The 19,389-nt window shown below is 41.5% G+C and overlaps 1 protein-coding gene across 1 annotated transcript in view; it reads left to right on the forward strand.

The window, feature by feature from the left end:
* The window catches only part of LOC148351915 (traf2 and NCK-interacting protein kinase-like), a 34,282-nt gene that overhangs the window by 3,374 nt on the left and 11,519 nt on the right, over positions 1-19,389 (forward strand). Inside the window, exons 2-19 of the mRNA XM_088354982.1 lie at positions 2,224-2,278; positions 2,349-2,410; positions 4,138-4,617; positions 5,199-5,357; positions 5,942-6,193; positions 6,289-6,395; positions 7,080-7,195; positions 7,643-7,740; positions 8,242-8,310; positions 9,551-9,657; positions 9,737-9,839; positions 9,906-10,049; positions 11,719-11,815; positions 13,420-13,590; positions 13,661-13,804; positions 18,279-18,413; positions 18,492-18,592; positions 18,658-18,807. Of these exons, the coding sequence (XP_088211108.1) occupies positions 2,224-2,278; positions 2,349-2,410; positions 4,138-4,617; positions 5,199-5,357; positions 5,942-6,193; positions 6,289-6,395; positions 7,080-7,195; positions 7,643-7,740; positions 8,242-8,310; positions 9,551-9,657; positions 9,737-9,839; positions 9,906-10,049; positions 11,719-11,815; positions 13,420-13,590; positions 13,661-13,804; positions 18,279-18,413; positions 18,492-18,592; positions 18,658-18,807 (2,550 nt within the window). The remainder of the gene's footprint in view (positions 1-2,223; positions 2,279-2,348; positions 2,411-4,137; positions 4,618-5,198; positions 5,358-5,941; positions 6,194-6,288; positions 6,396-7,079; positions 7,196-7,642; positions 7,741-8,241; positions 8,311-9,550; positions 9,658-9,736; positions 9,840-9,905; positions 10,050-11,718; positions 11,816-13,419; positions 13,591-13,660; positions 13,805-18,278; positions 18,414-18,491; positions 18,593-18,657; positions 18,808-19,389) is intronic.

Here is a 19,389-nt window from a genome sequence, read left to right on the forward strand (position 1 = left end):
CCCTGTTTGTCTCCTGTTACGACCTGTTTTGATCCCGACCACGTCTGCTCTTCGTCCCGACTTACGACCCGTTTTTGATCCCGACCACATCTGCTCTCCCGTCTCGGCTTTAATTCGTTTCCGACCCCGACCACTTCTTGCCATCCCAGTTTTCCGCCCCTGACACCGCCATCGCTCGCTACGGAAGATCCACTTCCACGTTCGGATCACAATCAGAGTACGAGAGCGACTTGCTTCCCGCGCCCAGCAAACACCGGATCGTGGGCGCTGCCCTTCCTCTCTCTTTCAATAAAACTTGTGGTAAACGCCACGTAAATGGGTCCTGTTTCCGTTCTGGTCCTGACACTAGAAATCTTAATAAATCTATAAAAATCACATGTATAAAACACAGATATATTTGTGGCTCTGCAAAATGCCTGATTTACACAGGATCATTTTTTTCTTTACTTATACTTGCGAAATTGGAATGTTGGTTTTGAAAGTCCTTGAAAAGTGCTTGCATTTGGCTGTGACTCAGCTGTGCCCGCTCATTTGGTGCCAACCCCCGCTCATTTGGTGCCAACCGCCCCGGGTTCTGATTGGCTCCCTGTCACTATTTAAACCTGGTCCTGTCAATCCCCTGTTGTCAGTCCGTCTGCAAACCTCATTGAATACTAGGCAAGCCTTTTTCGACCCTGACTCTCACCTGTCCCGTCTGTCTCCGGCTACGACCTGTTTTACTCCTGATCACGTCTATTCCCACTTCCCGGCTTACGATCTGTTTTGTCCCCGACTACGTCTACTCTCCCGTTCTAGCTTTCGACCTCGACCCTGATCACGTTTTTGCTCTCCTGAGCCGGCTATGGACCTGTTTTTCCTTCCCTGACACCGCCATCGCCTGATACGGAAGATTCACTTCCGCGTTCGGAGAACAATCCAAGTACGAGAGTGACTTGTCTCCCGCGTCCAGCGAACACCGGATCGTGCGCATAGCCCTTTCTCTTTCCTCCAATAAAACTTGTGAGAAACGTAACGCAATTGGGTCCTGTTTCCGTTCTGGTCCTGACACTTAGATGTCCTTACAGGACTACCTGGTTTCTACAGGGACCAATTGGGTCCTGTTTTCGTTCTGGTCCTGACAGAGACAGTGATTTGTGTTGATTGGTCCATTCGGGTCGTAACACCGAGGACTAACAAAACCCCTGTTAAATTTTTTATTTTCTTTCATGTGAATGTATGTCTTTGACAATTTTATTCCAAAAGTTACTTTATTTTTAAAGGATATTGCTTTATTTTGTTAAGAAGACACAAAAAGAGACGAACATGCAGAGTTCCTGTTTTTTTTCTTTTTTTTTACAGACTTTGGTTACCTTGGATGAGTGTATCATTAACCAGATAATGATTGCATTAGCTACTGAGGTGTGTTTCTTCCCCATAGCCTTTTAGTTGATTAAAAACATGGAGCGTTGAGTGGTGTGTAGTGTTCAAATGTTATTTTACTGTTTTTGACTGTTTTTGACAAGAATAAGAAAACAATATTTTAGGAAAACTGTCCAAAATTGGCACTAAGATTGCTAAATTTTGTTAGATTGGTGTTTATGTATCGTGAACAAGGGTTTTGGGAAAGGGGAGCTTCAGGAACAGCAATTCTGCTACCTTGCATTCATACTGTAATGGCAATTTTGCTAACTTACGTTCATACAGGAACAGCAATTTTGCTAACACGTATTCATACAGGAACAGCGATTCTGCTAGCTTTAATTCATCTAGGAACAGGAAGAGCAATTTTGCTATCTTGCATTCATTCAGAAACAGCAATTTTGCTAACTTTGCTAATACTATGCGACAAAATATGTCAGGAAATAAAAAGAAATGGATACCTTGTGAAAGAATTGTAAGAACAAACGACGTTTGTAGGCCGTACAAGCTTTGCAATAGTACATGAGTCAATTCATTCAAAAGAGAAAAATCATTTTGCATTGCAGAAAACTCCACAAAATGTAACTTAATGTCAAGTTTTGGACATGTGTTGATAATGGATTAGTTGCCATACTTGGGATTGCTGTTGCTCACTGTTGTTTCAAGCGTTGCTCACCGACTTGGTGTGAACGCTCAGACCCGTGGAAAATTACAGGGAACATTGGATAGAAGTGTTTTGTCAAAACCAAAATTGTTTTTCAGTATGTGTGCACGTGTGTGTGCGTGTGTGCGTGTGGACACTGGACATTGCTCATTGATCATTAGCTCCCGTGCCTGGCTGCCGCCGACTTTTGGACTCTTGAAAATGGAGCCAGGAAAGGTAAGTCGGCTTCTCCGTGCTCGGTTGTCACCGGAAAATGGTTTTCCTTTCAATTTGCTGTTCCTCGCAGGAGCTGACGTGCACTACAAAGACATCGTTAATCCCAATGACAAGCCGGCTTGGGCTAAAGAGGTACGTGATAAAAAATAAAAGCCCAATAAGTATACTGAGACGTCAAGCGAGGGCTAAGTGTAAACATTGTTGCCGGGATTGATTCTATTGCCGGAGTCTTCTTTGGTGGATGTAATAAGGCTTGAACTATGGAGGTGTAAAAGAGATACACTGAGTGGTAACAAATTGTTATGAGATTTCAGTCGAATGTTAAAACTCAAGTCGGAATGTATTTTTTACTTCATTACTGCACCTTTGATAAAACTGAGGCAATCATTTTTAAAAATCTGGTGGAAGTGGGGTTACGATACTATAGTTCAGTTTATATATATATATATATATATATATATATATATATGTGTTTTTTCATTGAAATCTAGGTTTTATTCTGTTTGGACATTTTTTACTCAAATTCAGTCATTTTTAAGAATATTTTTTGTTTTGTTGTTGTTTTTTCCCCAAAAAACATATACAGATTCAAATGTATAGCACCTTTTAGACACTGGAATGCAATAAAGAGCGCTGTATAAAAATATTCCATGTACAATAAAAAAATAAACATATCTTTTTTCTCTCCACCCAACAACATAAAACTCCAAATAGTTTATTAATAGATGGATGGATGGATGTTTTGAGAAAACTCTTAGTTTTTTTTAATTTGTATTTGTTTTTTATTTAGATAAAACAGGAAGTTCTTCGTTTCGGTTATGTTTCTATGAGTTCAGTTCTTTCATACATTTTTGTCATGTTAAACTCCAAAAAGGAGAAATTGTATGAAGTGATACATCCGCAACGGGCTAGCAAGCTCCATTTTCAAACAATTAAGTCTATGACTACACTACCCTAATGAGACAATTGGCTCTTGATAACATCGATCTAATTGAGCTGCAAAACACGAGATACGAACACGTGTAACATAATAATAATAGTCATACATCTCTCACAAACATAAATTGACACTTGAGGAGCAGACTGTAAAATAGATGGAGCTAGATTCTCTTCCTATGTCCAATCGTTCCGACAGATCTGTCGTACAACTTTTGTTAAGCTTTTGAAACCGTGTTTTAACTTTTTAAATAAATAAAAATAGATAACAAAGGTTACACACTTTAATTATTCAATTATTGCCTACATTTCAGTTGGTTTTACCTAGTTTTTCAATGCCTTTTTCCATTTCTGTTCCGTTTACGAGAATAATCTTGGTCAAGAGCCACTGGAGAAGAAAAAGCCCTACATGGACTTAACACATTCTGTTATAGGATGGCTTTTTGACATCTCAATTGTGATATTGATTCATTCTTTTTGATTATCAATAGGATCTCAAGCATTAATGAAGCTTTTTTTGACACTGTGAACAACAACTCATCAAGTTATGACTATGGTATTATTATGCTATTACAATATTATATTTAGTAGAAGTAGGGTGAAATAAGCTGAGTCAACCACCTTGACTTCTACCTTCTTATACGGGCACTGAGTGATTTATATATATATATAATATGGCTGATTTTAAACAGAATTTTGGAAAAAGTGATCATGTACTTAAAGACACTGATAATGTCAACGATTTCTCATGCCAGTAAGAAATCATATTTCTTTGCGGGCCATGTTGGTGACCTGCTGTGAACACTAAGTGGCCTACATTTATCCTAAACATCATCAAGAGCAGCAGGGTTGGGATCAGCAGGAAACCTGAATGGTCTTTTTCCTTTTCTTGTTCATTTTCTTGTTCTGAATTTGACTCCCAGGTGCCACAACAAGCACAGGTACAACGCAGTAACCTGCCCCGCTCTAACCTGCGCCACCATCAGTCGTTCAACCAGCCGCCTTTGTCCTCCTCCCCGGCCTTCCACGGCCAACCCCGAGCTCAACCCCCTAGACGTTCGCCCTCGGTCAGCGCCCAAATCCTTTCCAACCACATCCCCCAGATCCGCATTGCGCTGGACCAGGGGGAGCCCCTGGACCCTGGTCTAAAACAGGAGATAAGTGAGAAGGTCAGAGAGTTGAGGGCTCAGAATCGCAGTCAGAAGAAGGGGAAGGAAGATATGGTGTCTCGCAAGGAACCTAATGACCCTGAGAAAGAACTTTCCGGTCCAGTACTGGCTAAACCCATCGCTGACCATCGAGATCACCATAAAGAAAAGTCCCCAGGCAGGCGGCTCTCTGCTCCCACTCAGGCTGACATAACTGATGTTCTTACGAAAGCCCCTGCCCAGGTCCAAAAACTGGTTAGTGCTCGTTCTCCCATCTGCGTCGTAGAATAGGTGTGGACCCAGAACGCCAAAATTTACTCCGCCTTGCCTTGAAATACGAACTTAACTCTTTTGTAGGTTTTTGTGAGCAAAAGCCCGTAGTGCTGTTGGGCGCATTTACCCCCTACATTTCTTTAGTCATTCTAGTGTCTAATCTTCTGACTCATCTTTAAATGAATAAAAGCAAAACATTTTCTCCTCACTAACATTTTATTTCTATTTTAGGTTCTGATGGTTACATCCCAATTCCTCCTCTGAAACGTAATCCCAAATGTTTTGTCTTTAACGGTTATTTCCTTCTGAGTACTAACAGTCTCTTTTCTCAATGCTTTTTCTCATCTTTGTCGCTGTAGTTTATGAGCCACACGCAGACTGTAGTTGTTTATGACCCGAGTCATAATCTTGAATAATCCCTCTATAGATTATGAGCTCATGAGAATTTGAAGAAAAAAAACATCACCAAAGGGGATCGTACTCATCACGCATACAACCCTGCAGAGATTCAAAAAACAAACTGATGAGTGTATAAGTGACATTAGTGTGTGTGTATGTGTCAGGTGGAGGAGAGATCTAAGATGAACAGACAGAGCTCTCCGGCAATGCAGCCTAAAGTGTCAAACCGGATGTCCGACCCTTCACTTTCCCCCCCGTCTGAACCTTACGGCGGCATGCAGGCCGCCCGATCTCCGCCCATCCACCGTCCTGTTGAACCCCAGGTGTGTGGGTGTGCAAAACGAACAATTGTGCCTTAAAAAGTAACATTTCTACTTCTCTTAGTGATGTTTTAAGCAGGAATACAAAGAACACTAATGCAATTTGTTGTTACCACAGTCTCTCCTTGGATTTTCCTCCCTATTGTCGACTAACAATAAACCGCCTGCTCTTTGATTACCCTGTTTTCTGGACACGACAGTAATAAAATCCATATATTCAACTTTGCTGCAAGACACAGTTTTGTCACTGCCTTTAGTCTCCTCCAGGATACAACTTGAAACCTGGTGAGGACAGGGACTGGTTACTCATTCTGGTTACTCATTTAATTAGCCTTGCTTGCTGTTGTAGTGCGTTGCACTTGGTAACTCCAGGTTTTTACTCCACAGTGTCCACTTTGCTGTAGCACTCTCTGCCTTTTTGATTGCCCACAGCTCAATTCAGAAATGTTTCCCGTTTTTAACATAGAACTTGGTTCTGACACCTTATAACTCCTTTACATGACTTCCTTTGATACTGATTCATTCTACGATTTATTGTATATATTTTAATGTTTTTTTTTTATTATATGGCTTTTTCCATGACTCAGATGGCCCACCTGGTTCCGGTCAAGACGCACTCTACCTCCATGTCAGGTTCTCAGTCCCTACAGGACCAAACGGGATCAGCTCTGACCGGAGGCCTGGGATCCCCCAGGTCTGACATGCCCCGTCAGAACTCGGACCCAACATCCGACACCCAATCACCGCTAGTTCGGATCACCGATCGGGACCGCGAACGGGATAGGACCAACTGCCTGAGAGATGAAGACCCGGTGCCAAAAGTTCGTGAAGCCCAGTCGGTGAGACATTGCTTTACACATCATGAAAAACAGTATCATGTGAATTATTCTTTAAATTTCTTACAATCAATTAATTATGTCCATTTTTCTTCCAGATCCAACAGAGGACAACTTCCATATCCCCAGCCTTGGTCAGAAAAAACTCGTCGGACGGAGGCGTCGGTTTAGGACCTCGTACGGGCTCTCAGCTTATACGAGCAAGGTAAACGTCTTTATTAGACTTAGTCCAGGATGTTGTGGTCCTAAAGTCTAAAGTGATGGTTACCAACTTTTTTAAAGCTAAGAGCCACTTTTACTGATTAGCGCAAAGGGCTGCCATCGTATAATTATTATGTTATTATTATGTTATATCTAGGTTGTAAATATGCAAAGTAGGGTTGAAATGGGCTTGTTCTACCACTAAACATCATGCCAGTTAGAAATGAAATGTTCTGGAAAATCACAATGACTAGCTATTTTCAGAACTTGTCCACAGGCCACTAAGGTGCTCACAGGTTACCCAGCGCTCGCTGACACCATGCTTGCGACATCCTGTCTATAGTACAAACATTGCTTTTGCAGACAAATCTGTCATTGAGTTTGATGTCTTATTATTTGGATACAAATATTAAGATTAAATTTAGGTTTTATACTCCGCAATATGAACTCTGATACACAGTACATGTTTCTGTTGCCCTTGTTTTCTGTATGAATACAATTATTTACTCTATTAGGACAAAAATCACTGATGCTCTTTCAATTATTACTCCCCACGACTTCTACTACAGATTTCAAGAATGTAAACCACTGATGCTTGCATAAAAATTTTCAATTGTATTCTCCAAATTCTCCACTTTGCCTGACCACACTAGTTGTGGTGATTTTTCTGGTGTGCTTTTTTTACTAGTAACCCGGACCTGCGTCGCTCAGAGCTCTCACTGGATGCCATGCTGCAAAGGACTTCCTCCAATTCATCCTCTTCTTCTTCACCCTCGTCTCAGGGAGGCTCGGTCGAGAGGAGAGGTTTGTTTTGTCCTGTAGCTTGAATGGCCAAGTGTCCCAAAACATCACCGATTCACTAGGTCTTTACAAAGCACACTAAATTCTGAACTGAATTATGAGAAAGGCATCATGGGATGTAGTTTGGCCAACATTCAAAATATTCTGTGTTCTGTGTTGTAAGATACCCCAGACTAGCATCCTAGAGATGTAATTCACTATAAGCATGAACACCACAAATTTGGGGTTTTGAGCACGCAAAACAAATTGTTGTAGATCTCGTATAGTGAGGAAAATGTAATTTAGAAAGGCAGAAAAAACATCTTATTCTTTACTGTATAATTAAAAGCGTAGTAAGGCAAGGTTGTTGGGGGTCTACTGTATTGATTTGGAAAAGTTATCAAAATCTCAAAAGGAAAAAAATGATATCCTCAATCAATTAGTTATGTGTCAATGCACTTGTACCAACAGATCAAAGCAGGCAAGAAGCATCACAATTAGGGTCCAACCAAGAGGCCAAATCCAGACAGGAAGACAACCGCGAATCAAGCCGACCCAGCAGACCCGCGGTGAGTCCAAGCAAGCACCAGATTGCTGTGCAAAAATGTAGGACATTCCTATAGCAAACCTGTTCTCTGCCTCTGTCTGCTTTCCGCCATCCTCCAGAGCTATAAGAAAGCCATAGATGAGGTCAGTGAGCCCCCTTTTTCCTCTTAAGAGGACCCCCACGATCTTAAGTCTCCCTGATGTTAGTTACACATAAACACAGAAAAGAAGATGAATGTCTGAGTGTGTGCATGTTTCTCATCGGACATCTGTGAACATCTTCCAAGCTGTTGGCATGGTTACTGGTCAAACATTAGGCATGTTAGCCAGACCCCCCACTGCCGTGCATATCCTGGTTTAAGCCGTCAAAGGAGACTCCGCCCCATGACTTACACCCCATGTTGTGATTTCAAAAAAGGGAATAAAATGCTTTGACGAGCCTCTTTAGCACAATGTGATTTACAGTGTGTGATGGTTTACTTGAGGTGAAAGAAAAATGAATGAGCTTTTTATTCTTGTTTCAGGACCTCAGCGCTCTGGCTAAGGAACTTCGAGAATTGAGGGTCGAGGAGGGCAGTCGGCCTCCGGTAAAGGTGGGCTGGCACCTTCAAATATGTTTTTTCGTTTGAAAAGTATTGAAAAGTGCAGTCTTTTGGGGCATCAGTCTTGCATCATAATTGTGATAGTTGCCAATATATGAAGGACATTTAAGGGGGTGATATGGGTTGTTAGAATGATGTCCAAATGTTTTTGAGGGACATTTTTATTAGTCAAAATCACTACTGTTATCATACAGAAAAATTAAAAGATAGGTTTTAGTTTGGTTTAAATGAATATTACTAAATGATGGGAAAGTGAGTGCCCACTATGCAGCTTTTTTTTTCTTTAACTTTATTGGGATGTAAATATGTGTAAATATGTACATATCGTGTAAATGACTTTGAGTGCATCTGGAAAAGTGTCCAGAAGATGGCTTTTTTTATACATCTCACATGCAAACCTGTCTTATATATTTTCTTGTTGTTATTGCTAATCTGGAAAAAAAACCCTAGTGCAAATATTCCCCCAAATCTTTGTTAATTATATTTGCAGACCTGCCCTGCTTACGAACGAGTGCTATATTTTGTACGTTTAAGGTTTATATAAGCATGTTTAAGGCTTGTATCAGTAACCTGTATAGTTTTTTACTAAAAAATATTTATTATGTAAAATAATATGCTCCATAAAGATAAAGTTAAGTTTAACTTACGCGCTTCAAGAGGTCCTTTTCCGTGGTAAAAAGTGGACGAAAAAAAAGCAATCCAACCATTTTATCAACCGCATCAAGCTTTTTTATTCCACTTTTATTTCAAAAGAAACGGCTTGCCTCTTTTTTACACTTTACACCAACCATATTGAATAGATGCACAAGATATTAAACAATAAAAATGTCAAGGTTCTTACAGTACAATATGTTTGCACACAAACTGGAAAGAGGAAGACTGGTTTCTTCTTTGGGGTGGATTCTGGGTGAGCTCTCACAGCGCCACACGCCGGTAGAAGCGGAAAGAAGCACTACAGTAATGTCCTGTACTCCGTAAAAGGTGCACACAATACGAAATCTAACTTACAGCAATGTCCGGAGATTTTTCGGCATCCCGAAAAAAATTATCGTATCTACCGTTTTACGTACGTCGAATGGTCATAAGTAGGGGAGCGTCTGTATAGTTTTAAGCAAATACTACAAGTATTGACCTGGAAAAAAAAGTAATAGTAAACATCCTAAACATTTATGTGATGCATCTATTTTTTAATTGTATTTTTTTTCAACAATCTGTTTTCTCTGCAACGTAGGTGACGGACTACTCATCATCCAGCGAGGAGTCGGAGAGCAGCGACGAAGACGGCGAGACGGTCGGACAAGACGGCACGGTTGCCGTCAGTGATATCCCTCGTATCATGTAAGCTTATTCTATTTTATTATATCGTATGTTGTTGTCTTTTGGGCTTGCCAATATAGCATTTATTGTCGCACCCCAGGCCTGCAACGCAAAGCACCAACGAGTCATACGGAGGCCTGACCGAGGACTCCCTGAGGAAACCTTACGGCAACTCCAAGGACGGCACACTGGTTATGAGAGAGGTGACAGCTGCTGTCACCTGTCCTCCCGAGAGCAGACAAAATCGCTAACCTCCTTTTCCCAATCAGGCCCAGAAAAGGCGAGGCAGCCATGCTGAGAGCAACGGGTTCGGGAATCACGGCAACCACGGCAACCTACCCGACCTGGCGCGACAGAGCAGCTCGCCCACGGCACCACCCTCCGCCCTGCAAGAACTGGGAGACATGCCCGAGGTCTTTGAAACAGATCCAATTATGCTCCTGTTTTCATAAATCAGCAATGGCCGCTAAGTACTTTATGGGATGTTGAGAGTCATAATGTAATGACATTAATGCAATCCATCGGAGTTGTACTGCGTTTATTGAGCACTTTAAACTGCCAAGTTGCCCCAATCAAGACAATCAATGGAGTCATAATCCACTGGTAACTTATTTAATTCATGACTTTATGTGAACAAAATATTTAGCATTCCATCATTTTCCAGTAGACCCGTGGGACAGATACAACAATAATTCGTTCTGAGGTCGGGATCACAAAGTGAAATTGCTATATGGCGGGGAATGCAAAACTATGGTAAATTATGAATGCCTTCCAAACCCCAGTACTCCAGATAAATACATTTAAATAACAAAATAGTCCATGGTAAATTGGTAAGTAGTACTTTTGTAATCTAAATCTATCCAATCTATACTAATGTAAATGTAGTCTACAGTTATTCATAAATCCATGGTATGTGACTCATACGAACATTTTAACAGTTGTACTTTGGGCCTCTGTGAGTGTTTTTAGGTAAGTTTTGTGTCAAGGCAAATCCAATAAATACCGACAAAATGGATAAACATATGCCTTCATGTACAAGCGGCTCTGGAGGTGCATGCGGCAATGAGTCTCTTTGGCACTCCCAAGTTGTTCCCTGGCACTTTTTCAACAAACCAAAGCCCCAACAACCTTGCGCAAGGAGAATGCTCGGCAACGCCATGCCCGCTTCTATCTAATATATGTGCATGTGAATAAATAACATCATCAATAAATATATATATAGAGAGGACATTTTCTTTTCTTTTAATGAGACGTGACATAAGATGGAGTTATTAGATTGATGCAGGTGGCGAAGAGACGAGGGATTAAAATTACAACTGATTTCAAGCCTTTCATTTGCAAGAATTGTCGTGCCCTTAAAGACTTTATTGCTTTAATCGCCTCCGTACTCTTAATTATTGTTTCAATGTTGATTACGGCCATATTCTTTCGCAAGGGTAATGAAGCATGTGCCTTTTTAGTAATTTTTTTGATAGTCACAAACTTTGTTTCCATGGTTATCATGTTCTTGCTTCTCTCTTTAGCATTAAAGTAAAACCTAAGACCCATAGGGGATAAAACTGGTACAAAAAATGAAGTATTGTATCACCGACTCGCAAAGTCTTTACGAAGCACATGATTTTCTGAAATGAATGAAGTTAGAGAAAAACGTTGTGGGAGGTAGTTCAGCCAATATAATATCGGCAATTTCATGATGCCATGATGCAAACCAGTAGCAGACCATCATTTTATATAACGACCAATAGCAGACAGGCATCTTTGAGACACAACTTTCTTAGTCATATGCATTAACGCCGCAGTTTGAAAAGTATTTGGAGACGCAAAAAAATATATACTTTTGATGTCGTATAGCGGGGAAAATTCTGTAACGAGGGGCCTAAAAAAACTTCTTATGCCGCACCATTAAGTGAAAAGATCATAAGGTGAGGACATCGTATGTTGGAAGTATTTTCAAAGCGCCTTTCAGGACACCCAAGGTTGCTGTTATAGTTGAATAGTTTTTTATTTTAAATTACAATTCCTCTGTTACCATGTTGGACTTTGAAATATATGACTCTAATCATACATTGATCTCATTTGCAGTTTGGCCTGGCTGGCTCCAAATCGTCCTTCACACCATTTGTGGACCCCCGCGTCTACCAGACGTCACCGGATGATGAAAACGAGAATTCAGCAGCTGGTGAGGGTTGCTTTTTTTCCCGTCTTCTTCTAGGTCAGTGTTAGGGAGCCCGGGTTCTCCTCCAACACCCCTGCAGTAAGATCTGTAGTTCATCAAACAGCTGTGTTGGAGGAGGGAGACCATAAATAAACTACTATGGCTCTTGAAGACAACGGTTCTCTACTCACCTGACCTAGATGATCATTCTGAAATAAGTTATTTACAGGGTTCTTACGGGTGCTTGAAATCCTTGAAAATACTCCAATTGTCACGACCAGAACAAAGGGTAGACCCAATCGCATAACGTTTCTCAGTTATTGAGATAACAAAGAAAGGCAGCGCCTGCGGTCTGGTGCCAGCTGGACGCGGGAAGCAAGCCGCTCACAGAATCGGAACGTATTCCGAATGCGGAAGTGGAACTTCCGGAGCGGGAGATCGCGGTGTCGAGGACGGAAAAAACAGGTCGATAGCCGGGACAGGAGAGCAAAACGTGGTTGGGATCAAAAACGGGTCGTAAGTGGGACGGGAGAGCAAAACGTGGTATGGGTCAAAAAGCAGGTCGTAGCCGGAGACAAACGGGGAAATCGGGTCCAAAAAGCGGGACCGACGGAAGTCAGTCAAAGTGCTTGCCTTGTAGAAACAGATGTTCGCTGCCAGACTGACCACAGGCGAGTGAAAGGACTGAGCTTAAGTAGGACGGGGAACCAATCAGGAAGCCCGCAGCGGCTGGCGCCAAACGAGCGGGCATAGGTGAAACTAATCAGTCATCATGACACAAATGTTGAAAAGTGCTCGACTTTATTGTGAGGTGCTTATAAATTCTTGAAATTGTTACCATGTTTCTTGTCAGTGTGACTCGATAGACCAGGCATTAGATTAAGAAAAATAAAACAAGTCTGTTTTAAAATTATGTCGACACTGCTCTCTGGTGGCTTTGCTTTGCCATTGCATTTCTTCTTAGCTAGTGATAAACAGGACCTGGCATTAGTTTGTAGGGCGTTGTCATGTTAAGCATCATCGCCCCCTAGCGTAGCGCCTAAGAGGGCAGGTGTAAAGACCAAGATGCCAGGAGGCTGCCATTTCAATGAACGATAGCTAAAACGTGGAACAAATCCACGCACAGCATTCTGCAAAGTAAGCAAAAAAGATACAACTCTTCTAGTGAGACAATTAATACATATTTATTTTTCCTAAAGGGACAGTGTGTAATATTTAATGCCTCCTGGGGGTATAAAAACCCTCATTCAGTAGATTAAATAAATATTGATTTGAATAATAGGCTATAATCGGTGAACTATCATACCATTGTTATCTATTTATAAATATTCATCAGTCGAGAAATTTGTATTACTTTTACACGGTGGTTGCCTCCATGTGTGTTTGGCATCTTGCTGCTAGGCTGTGCTCATTTGTCACTGCTATTCGTCCGCATTAGACAACACAGTGCCATCTAGTGGTCAAATATTACACAATACGCTTTAATCAATATACTGATGTTTTATTTCTTCTTTAAATGGTACTGGAGAAGTTGGAAAATTGGCTTGGAAAGTCCTTAAAAAGGGATTGAATTTGGCCTAGAAATAAGAGTATAAACCCTAACCAGCACATCGTTTTCCCCGCGGCAGCCATGTTCGCCAACGAGCTGCTGCGGCAAGAGCAGGCCCGACTAAACGAAGCCAGAAAGATCTCCGTGGTTAACGTGAACCCGACCAACATCCGACCACACAGCGATACGCCCGAGATCCGCAAGTACAAGAAGCGCTTCAACTCGGAGATCCTCTGCGCCGCACTCTGGGGTACGTCTTGGATCTTAAGCATTGTCTCAATTATTTTGACTTTTTATGAGGTTTGGTTTTGTGCGTTCAGGTGTGAACCTTCTGGTGGGAACTGAAAATGGCCTCATGCTGCTTGACCGGAGCGGCCAGGGAAAAGTTTATAACCTGATCACCAGGCGGCGTTTTCTTCAGATGGATGTTCTGGAGGGTCTCAATGTGCTTGTTACTATATCAGGTTTGGATTAAAAAAACGTCTTTTAAACTTTTTTTAATATTTCATTTAAAATTATTTTTGGTATTCCTTACCATTGATTCATATAAATAGAAAGCCCATCAATGACATTTTCCTCTATTGTTTATCACAAAATTAGCAGGGACCTTTTAGTATGTATAAACTTCAAGTAAAAAAGTCCTTAAAATGAGCAGTTGTTTGAAATAGCAAAATGTTGAAAATATTCTCACTTATTTTTTTCTTCGAAGAATTGAAAAAAATAATTTTATATCTTAGTTTATTAAAATCATCAAGTTAAAACATATGACAAGAAAACAAAGGATCCATTTTGATTGCTTCATGACTTTTCTATTGCCATCTGCTAGCCTGTCAATGACATGTTTCACTGTAAGCTAGCAGTGACTGTTTAAAATATACATGGCAGCAAACAAATCTATTAGCAGAAAATATTGCTCATTTTTATTATCAAGTCAAGTCAAGTCATTTTTATTTGTATAGCCCTAAATCACGAAGAGTCTCAAAGGGCTTCACAGATTGTTACACTATATAACACAAACTATTTTCAACCGACAAGAGGAGTAGGTTATTCGTATGCAATGGAGTAGAAGTGAGTTTTAAGTTTAGATTTAAACATTTCCACTGAGGTTGCAGATCGAATCTCAGGGGGAAGAGCATTCCACAGCACCGGTGCCCGGATGGAGAACGCTCTCGAACCAGCAGAAGACTTCTTTGCTCTCGGGATCATCAGAAGACCAGCACTCTCAGATCGTAGGCTTCGGACCGGGACATAGTGGCAGATCAGATCTGAAAGATAAGAGGGAGCAAGTCCATGTATGATTTTGTACAATACTAAGAGAACTTTGAAGTCACATCTTTGGCTAACTGGGAGCCAATGCAGGTTAGCCAAAATCGGTGTTATGTGATCGTACTTTTTTGTCCTGGTTAAGAGCCTCGCTGCGGCATTTTGTACTAGCTGAAGAGACTTGATTCTGGACTTCGGGAGACCGGAGAGTAGTGCATTGCAGTAATCGAGACGGGAGGTAACAAATGCATGAATTATTGTTTCCGCATCAGACTGAGACAGTATTGAACGGATTTTAGCAATGTTGCGAAGATGGAAGAAGGCAGTTCTAATAATTTGCTTTACATGCATCTCAAAGGATAGATCAGGGTCAAATATGACACCTAAATTTTTAACTGAGTCACTCTGTGTGATGTGACATTTGTCAATGTTCACAGCAGTTTTTGAGAATAAGTCCCGGCATTTAGAAGGACCAATGACTAACATTTCAGTCTTTTCAGAGTTAAGACGCAAGAAATTGAGTGACATCCACTCTTTTATCTCAGTGAGACAGGCCTCCAAATTTCCACAGTTTAGTGTGGAAGATTCCTCCAACGGAAGATATAGTTGAGTGTCGTCTGCATAGCAATGGAAGCTGATATTGTACTTGCGAATAATATCACCTAATGGAAGCATGTAAATGTTGAAAAGTAGGGGGCCGAGCACTGAACCCTGCGGAACACCGCAGGTAACATTAAAGGGCTCAGATGTCGTTTCACCATATTTAACACAGTGTGTCCTATCTGAGAGGTAGGATTTGAACCACGAGAGGACAGCTCCTGAGAGACCAGTCCATTTTTCCAACCGTTCTAGTAGGATATTGTGGCGCACTGTGTCAAAAGCAGCACTAAGATCCAGCAGCAGCTCAAGTGATGAAGCGCCAGAATCCATTGACATTAGGAGATCATTTGTTACCTTGATCAGAGCTGTCTCAGTAGAGTGGTTAGCCCTGAATCCTGATTGCATGGATTCAAAAAGGTTATTCTCCGATATGAAAGCATTCAGCTGCTGTGCCACTACTCTTTCGAGTACTTTAGAGAGGAAAGGTAGGTTTGACACAGGTCTGTAATTACTTAATATTTCTGGATCAAGGTTGGGTCGTTTCAGTGTGGGTTTAATAACGGCGGACTTAAAAGCTGCTGGAACTACACCCGAGGAGAGTGATGTATTTATAATATTTAGAACTGAAGGCCCAAGGACGCTAAAAAGACTTTTAATAAGTGAACCTGGGAGCGGGTCGAACTGGCAAGTTGTCGGTTTGGCCGCATTCACCACTTGTTTGAGATCATCAAGTGACAGTTCACTAAAACCGGCCATTTTCCCAGGGCAGCCACCCTGTCGTGCATCTGTAAATTTCAGTCCTTTAATACGTGTGGTACTAACAATATCTTTTGCAATTTCTTCCTGTATGCATTGAATCTTCTTAGTGAAGAAGACCATTAAGTCCTGAGCAGAGTGTGTCGAACTGTCTGCGATAGGCTGTTGCCTTGTAAGCGATGCTACAGTGTCAAAAAGGGCTTTGGGGTTGTTCTTTTGAGACGCAATCACCTTCGAAAGGTAGGCCGATTTTGCAGAGGCAAGGGCCGCTTTATACTTTAACAAGCTGTCACACCAGGTTTGATGGAAAACCTCAAGCTTGGTAGCGCGCCATTTTCTCTCCCATTTCCTGCATTCTTTTTTAAGGGTTCTAGTTTCATCAGTAAACCAAGGTGTGCGTCTTTTAGGACGTGATTTTAGTTTTATGGGCGCTATTGAATCCAGCACACTAGTCAGGGTGGTATTGAACTCATTCATGAGTGAGTCAATCGAGCCATTGTATTTAGGAAAGGACGCAACTGCTCCAGGAAGGAGTTCAAAGAGCTCAGAAACTGTGCCAGTGCTTATATTGCGTCCGCTAAATCCCTCAGCTTTATTAACTCTACATTTAGTTAGCACCTCAAATGTCACTAAATAATGATCAGAGATAACAGTAGTACACGGTAGCACCATAATGTTTGAGGTTAAAACTCCTCGAGTCAGAATCAAGTCTAGCGTGTTCCCATTTTTATGGGTTGGCAAGTCAACCAGTTGAGTAAAACCAAATGCATCAATTAGAGAACTAAACGCAATAGTAAGTGAACTGTGTGGGGAGTTCATATGAATGTTAAAGTCTCCCATAATTATAATTTTGTCTGCATAGGTTACTAGTTCAGACAAAAGTTCAGCAAATTCGTCTAAGAAAGTTGTGTATGGCCCAGGTGCACGATAGATAGTTATTACATCAATTGACAATTGAGGGGACCGCATCACAAGAGCCTCAAACGTTTTGTAATTATTAGAGGTACGTGTATTAAATTTGAGCGATTTTTCAGAGATTAGCGCAACACCACCACCCCTTTTCAGCGTGCGTGCTATATGACTACTCTCGTAGTCTGGGGGAGAGGCATAATTTAGCGCTAAGTGCTCATCCGGGCGTAACCACGTTTCACAAAGACCCATACAGTTAAGTTTATAATCACGAATAATGTTATCAACAAGTAAAGCTTTTGGAGCAAGCAATCTAATATTTAACAGACCAAATTTCAGCTTTGCTGAATCATTTGACTTAGCTGAACTCTTTGTAGTCTTTGTCGAGATCTTCAAAAGCTCCCGGCGTTGTGGCCGTTCGTGAGCGCTGAGTTTAAAGCGTCGGTTGTCCGGCGAGGAATGAATGGTGGAATTAGTTACATCCTCGCGTCCATCCTCGCGTCCATCTTGCTGCTTGGACTTCACACGCTTCACACATCTACCTGCACGGCAACCACGTTTCTGTTTCCTTTCTTTACGGGGCCGCCGCCGTTGTTTATTAAGAGGAATAGCTGTCCACAAGGATGCCGGGTCTCTTTGAAGTTCGCTCGGTATATCATAGGCGTTATAAAAAGTGCCCGAAAAGTCGAAATTTAGACGCCCACCCAACCGAATAAGTTCGTCCCTACTGTAAGTGTTTTTGGCCACACATGTGTCCAAAAGTGAAAGCAAAAAAGACAAGAGAACGGCAATAAATAGAAGATTAGCTGGACAACGAGCCGCAAGCATGTATCCATGCGCCGCCATGTTGGATTGTCTTTTATCATAGTTCTCAATACAACATTTTATTTACATCTGTACATTCAAGGAAACTGTGCGGGTCAGATGTATCGACATTTCGTTCTGTATACACGTGTACTAGAATGACAATAAAGTGTATCTGAATCTGAATCAATTTAAGATATTGTAATTTATTTCTTGAGTAAAATAACAGCAGTTATTTCTATAATGAGCATATGATCCGTGGGCTTCCACTGGGACGCAAGGCGTGATCAATATCAGGTGGATTACCTGGGTGAGAGAGTCTGATGTTGCGAGACCCGAAACACTTAACTACCCAGGAATACATCACTGATGAAGCATCCCAGTTGCATCCAGGAGATGTTTTTTTCAAGTAGAAGTCCAGATAGCTGTGAACTGGCAACTTCCATTCAAACACTAATAAAAAACAAAATAGAACAGAACGATATATATTCTTAATCTTCCAGTGATGCCCTGATGACCCTTGCCGTTAAGAGATCCGTAAAATGTGAAAGAAAAACCTAAAAATGACTTCCCTTATGCATTAAAAACTGTGTTTTGTTGTACCAGGAAAAAAGAACAAGTTGCGTGTCTACTACCTATCGTGGTTAAGAAACCGAATACTGCACAACGATCCGGAAGTGGAGAAAAAGCAAGGCTGGATCACTGTCGGCGACCTGGAAGGATGCGTGCATTATAAAGTCGGTAAGCAAAATGATGCCCGATCGCGATGTAGCATGTCGTCATGACGACTTGAAACGTTAAAGATTGTTGTCGTTCCAGTCAAGTACGAGAGGATCAAGTTCCTGGTGATTGCGCTGAAGAATGCGGTGGAGATCTATGCCTGGGCTCCCAAACCCTACCACAAGTTCATGGCCTTCAAGGTTAGCCAGTCTCATTCTGTTCTATTAATTCAGACGAACCATTCTCACTTTTTGTCCCTTTTCAGTCGTTCGCCGAACTGCAGCACCGACCTCAGCTTGTCGATTTGACGGTGGAGGAAGGTCAGAGGTTGAAGGTCATCTATGGCTCCAGCGTTGGCTTCCACGTTATTGATGTTGACTCAGGCAACCCGTACGACATCTACATCCCGTCGCACGTGAGTTGCCGTCACAGTAATGTGATCTTTTCGCATAGGCATCGGACCATATGGAGAGCCAATCCTTTTATATGTAGAAATGTACCGTATATTTTGCACTAAAAGGCGTACCGAATTATAAGACACATCACGTCAACGAACAGTCAGATAGTTCAGTCAAACTTAACATTCCGACGGCTCGTAAAGAAGCAAATACGTGTCTCAGACGCCTACAGACACGGTGTTTGTAAGATGCCACCAATCACTTAAATGTGTCATTCCACATATCATTAGGAAGGTTAAAGTCTTGAGACTCAAGAAATGCCAGTCATTACTTAGTTTTTATTTTATTTTTCACTGGCAACTGTGTGGACAGCAAAGTAAGAATGTCATTGTGCAGGGAAACGTGGTACGTACTGTGCATATGACAACACGTTGAATTGTATTGAATTTAAAAATGGACCCATCACAGAAACATCAAGATCAGTCTGAAACAAGATACTGGGAAAATATAAAGCCAGGGTCACTCACCAAAGTCGTCTTGCAGCCATCACGTTCAATAATAATACGCAACATCAGTTAGTGTAGTAAATCCAACCGTCT

The sequence above is a fragment of the Urocampus carinirostris genome, chromosome 15 (assembly GCF_059441175.1).
Source record: "Urocampus carinirostris isolate Australia breed hairy pipefish chromosome 15, RoL_Ucar_1.0, whole genome shotgun sequence".
Lineage (NCBI taxonomy): Eukaryota > Metazoa > Chordata > Actinopteri > Syngnathiformes > Syngnathidae > Urocampus > Urocampus carinirostris.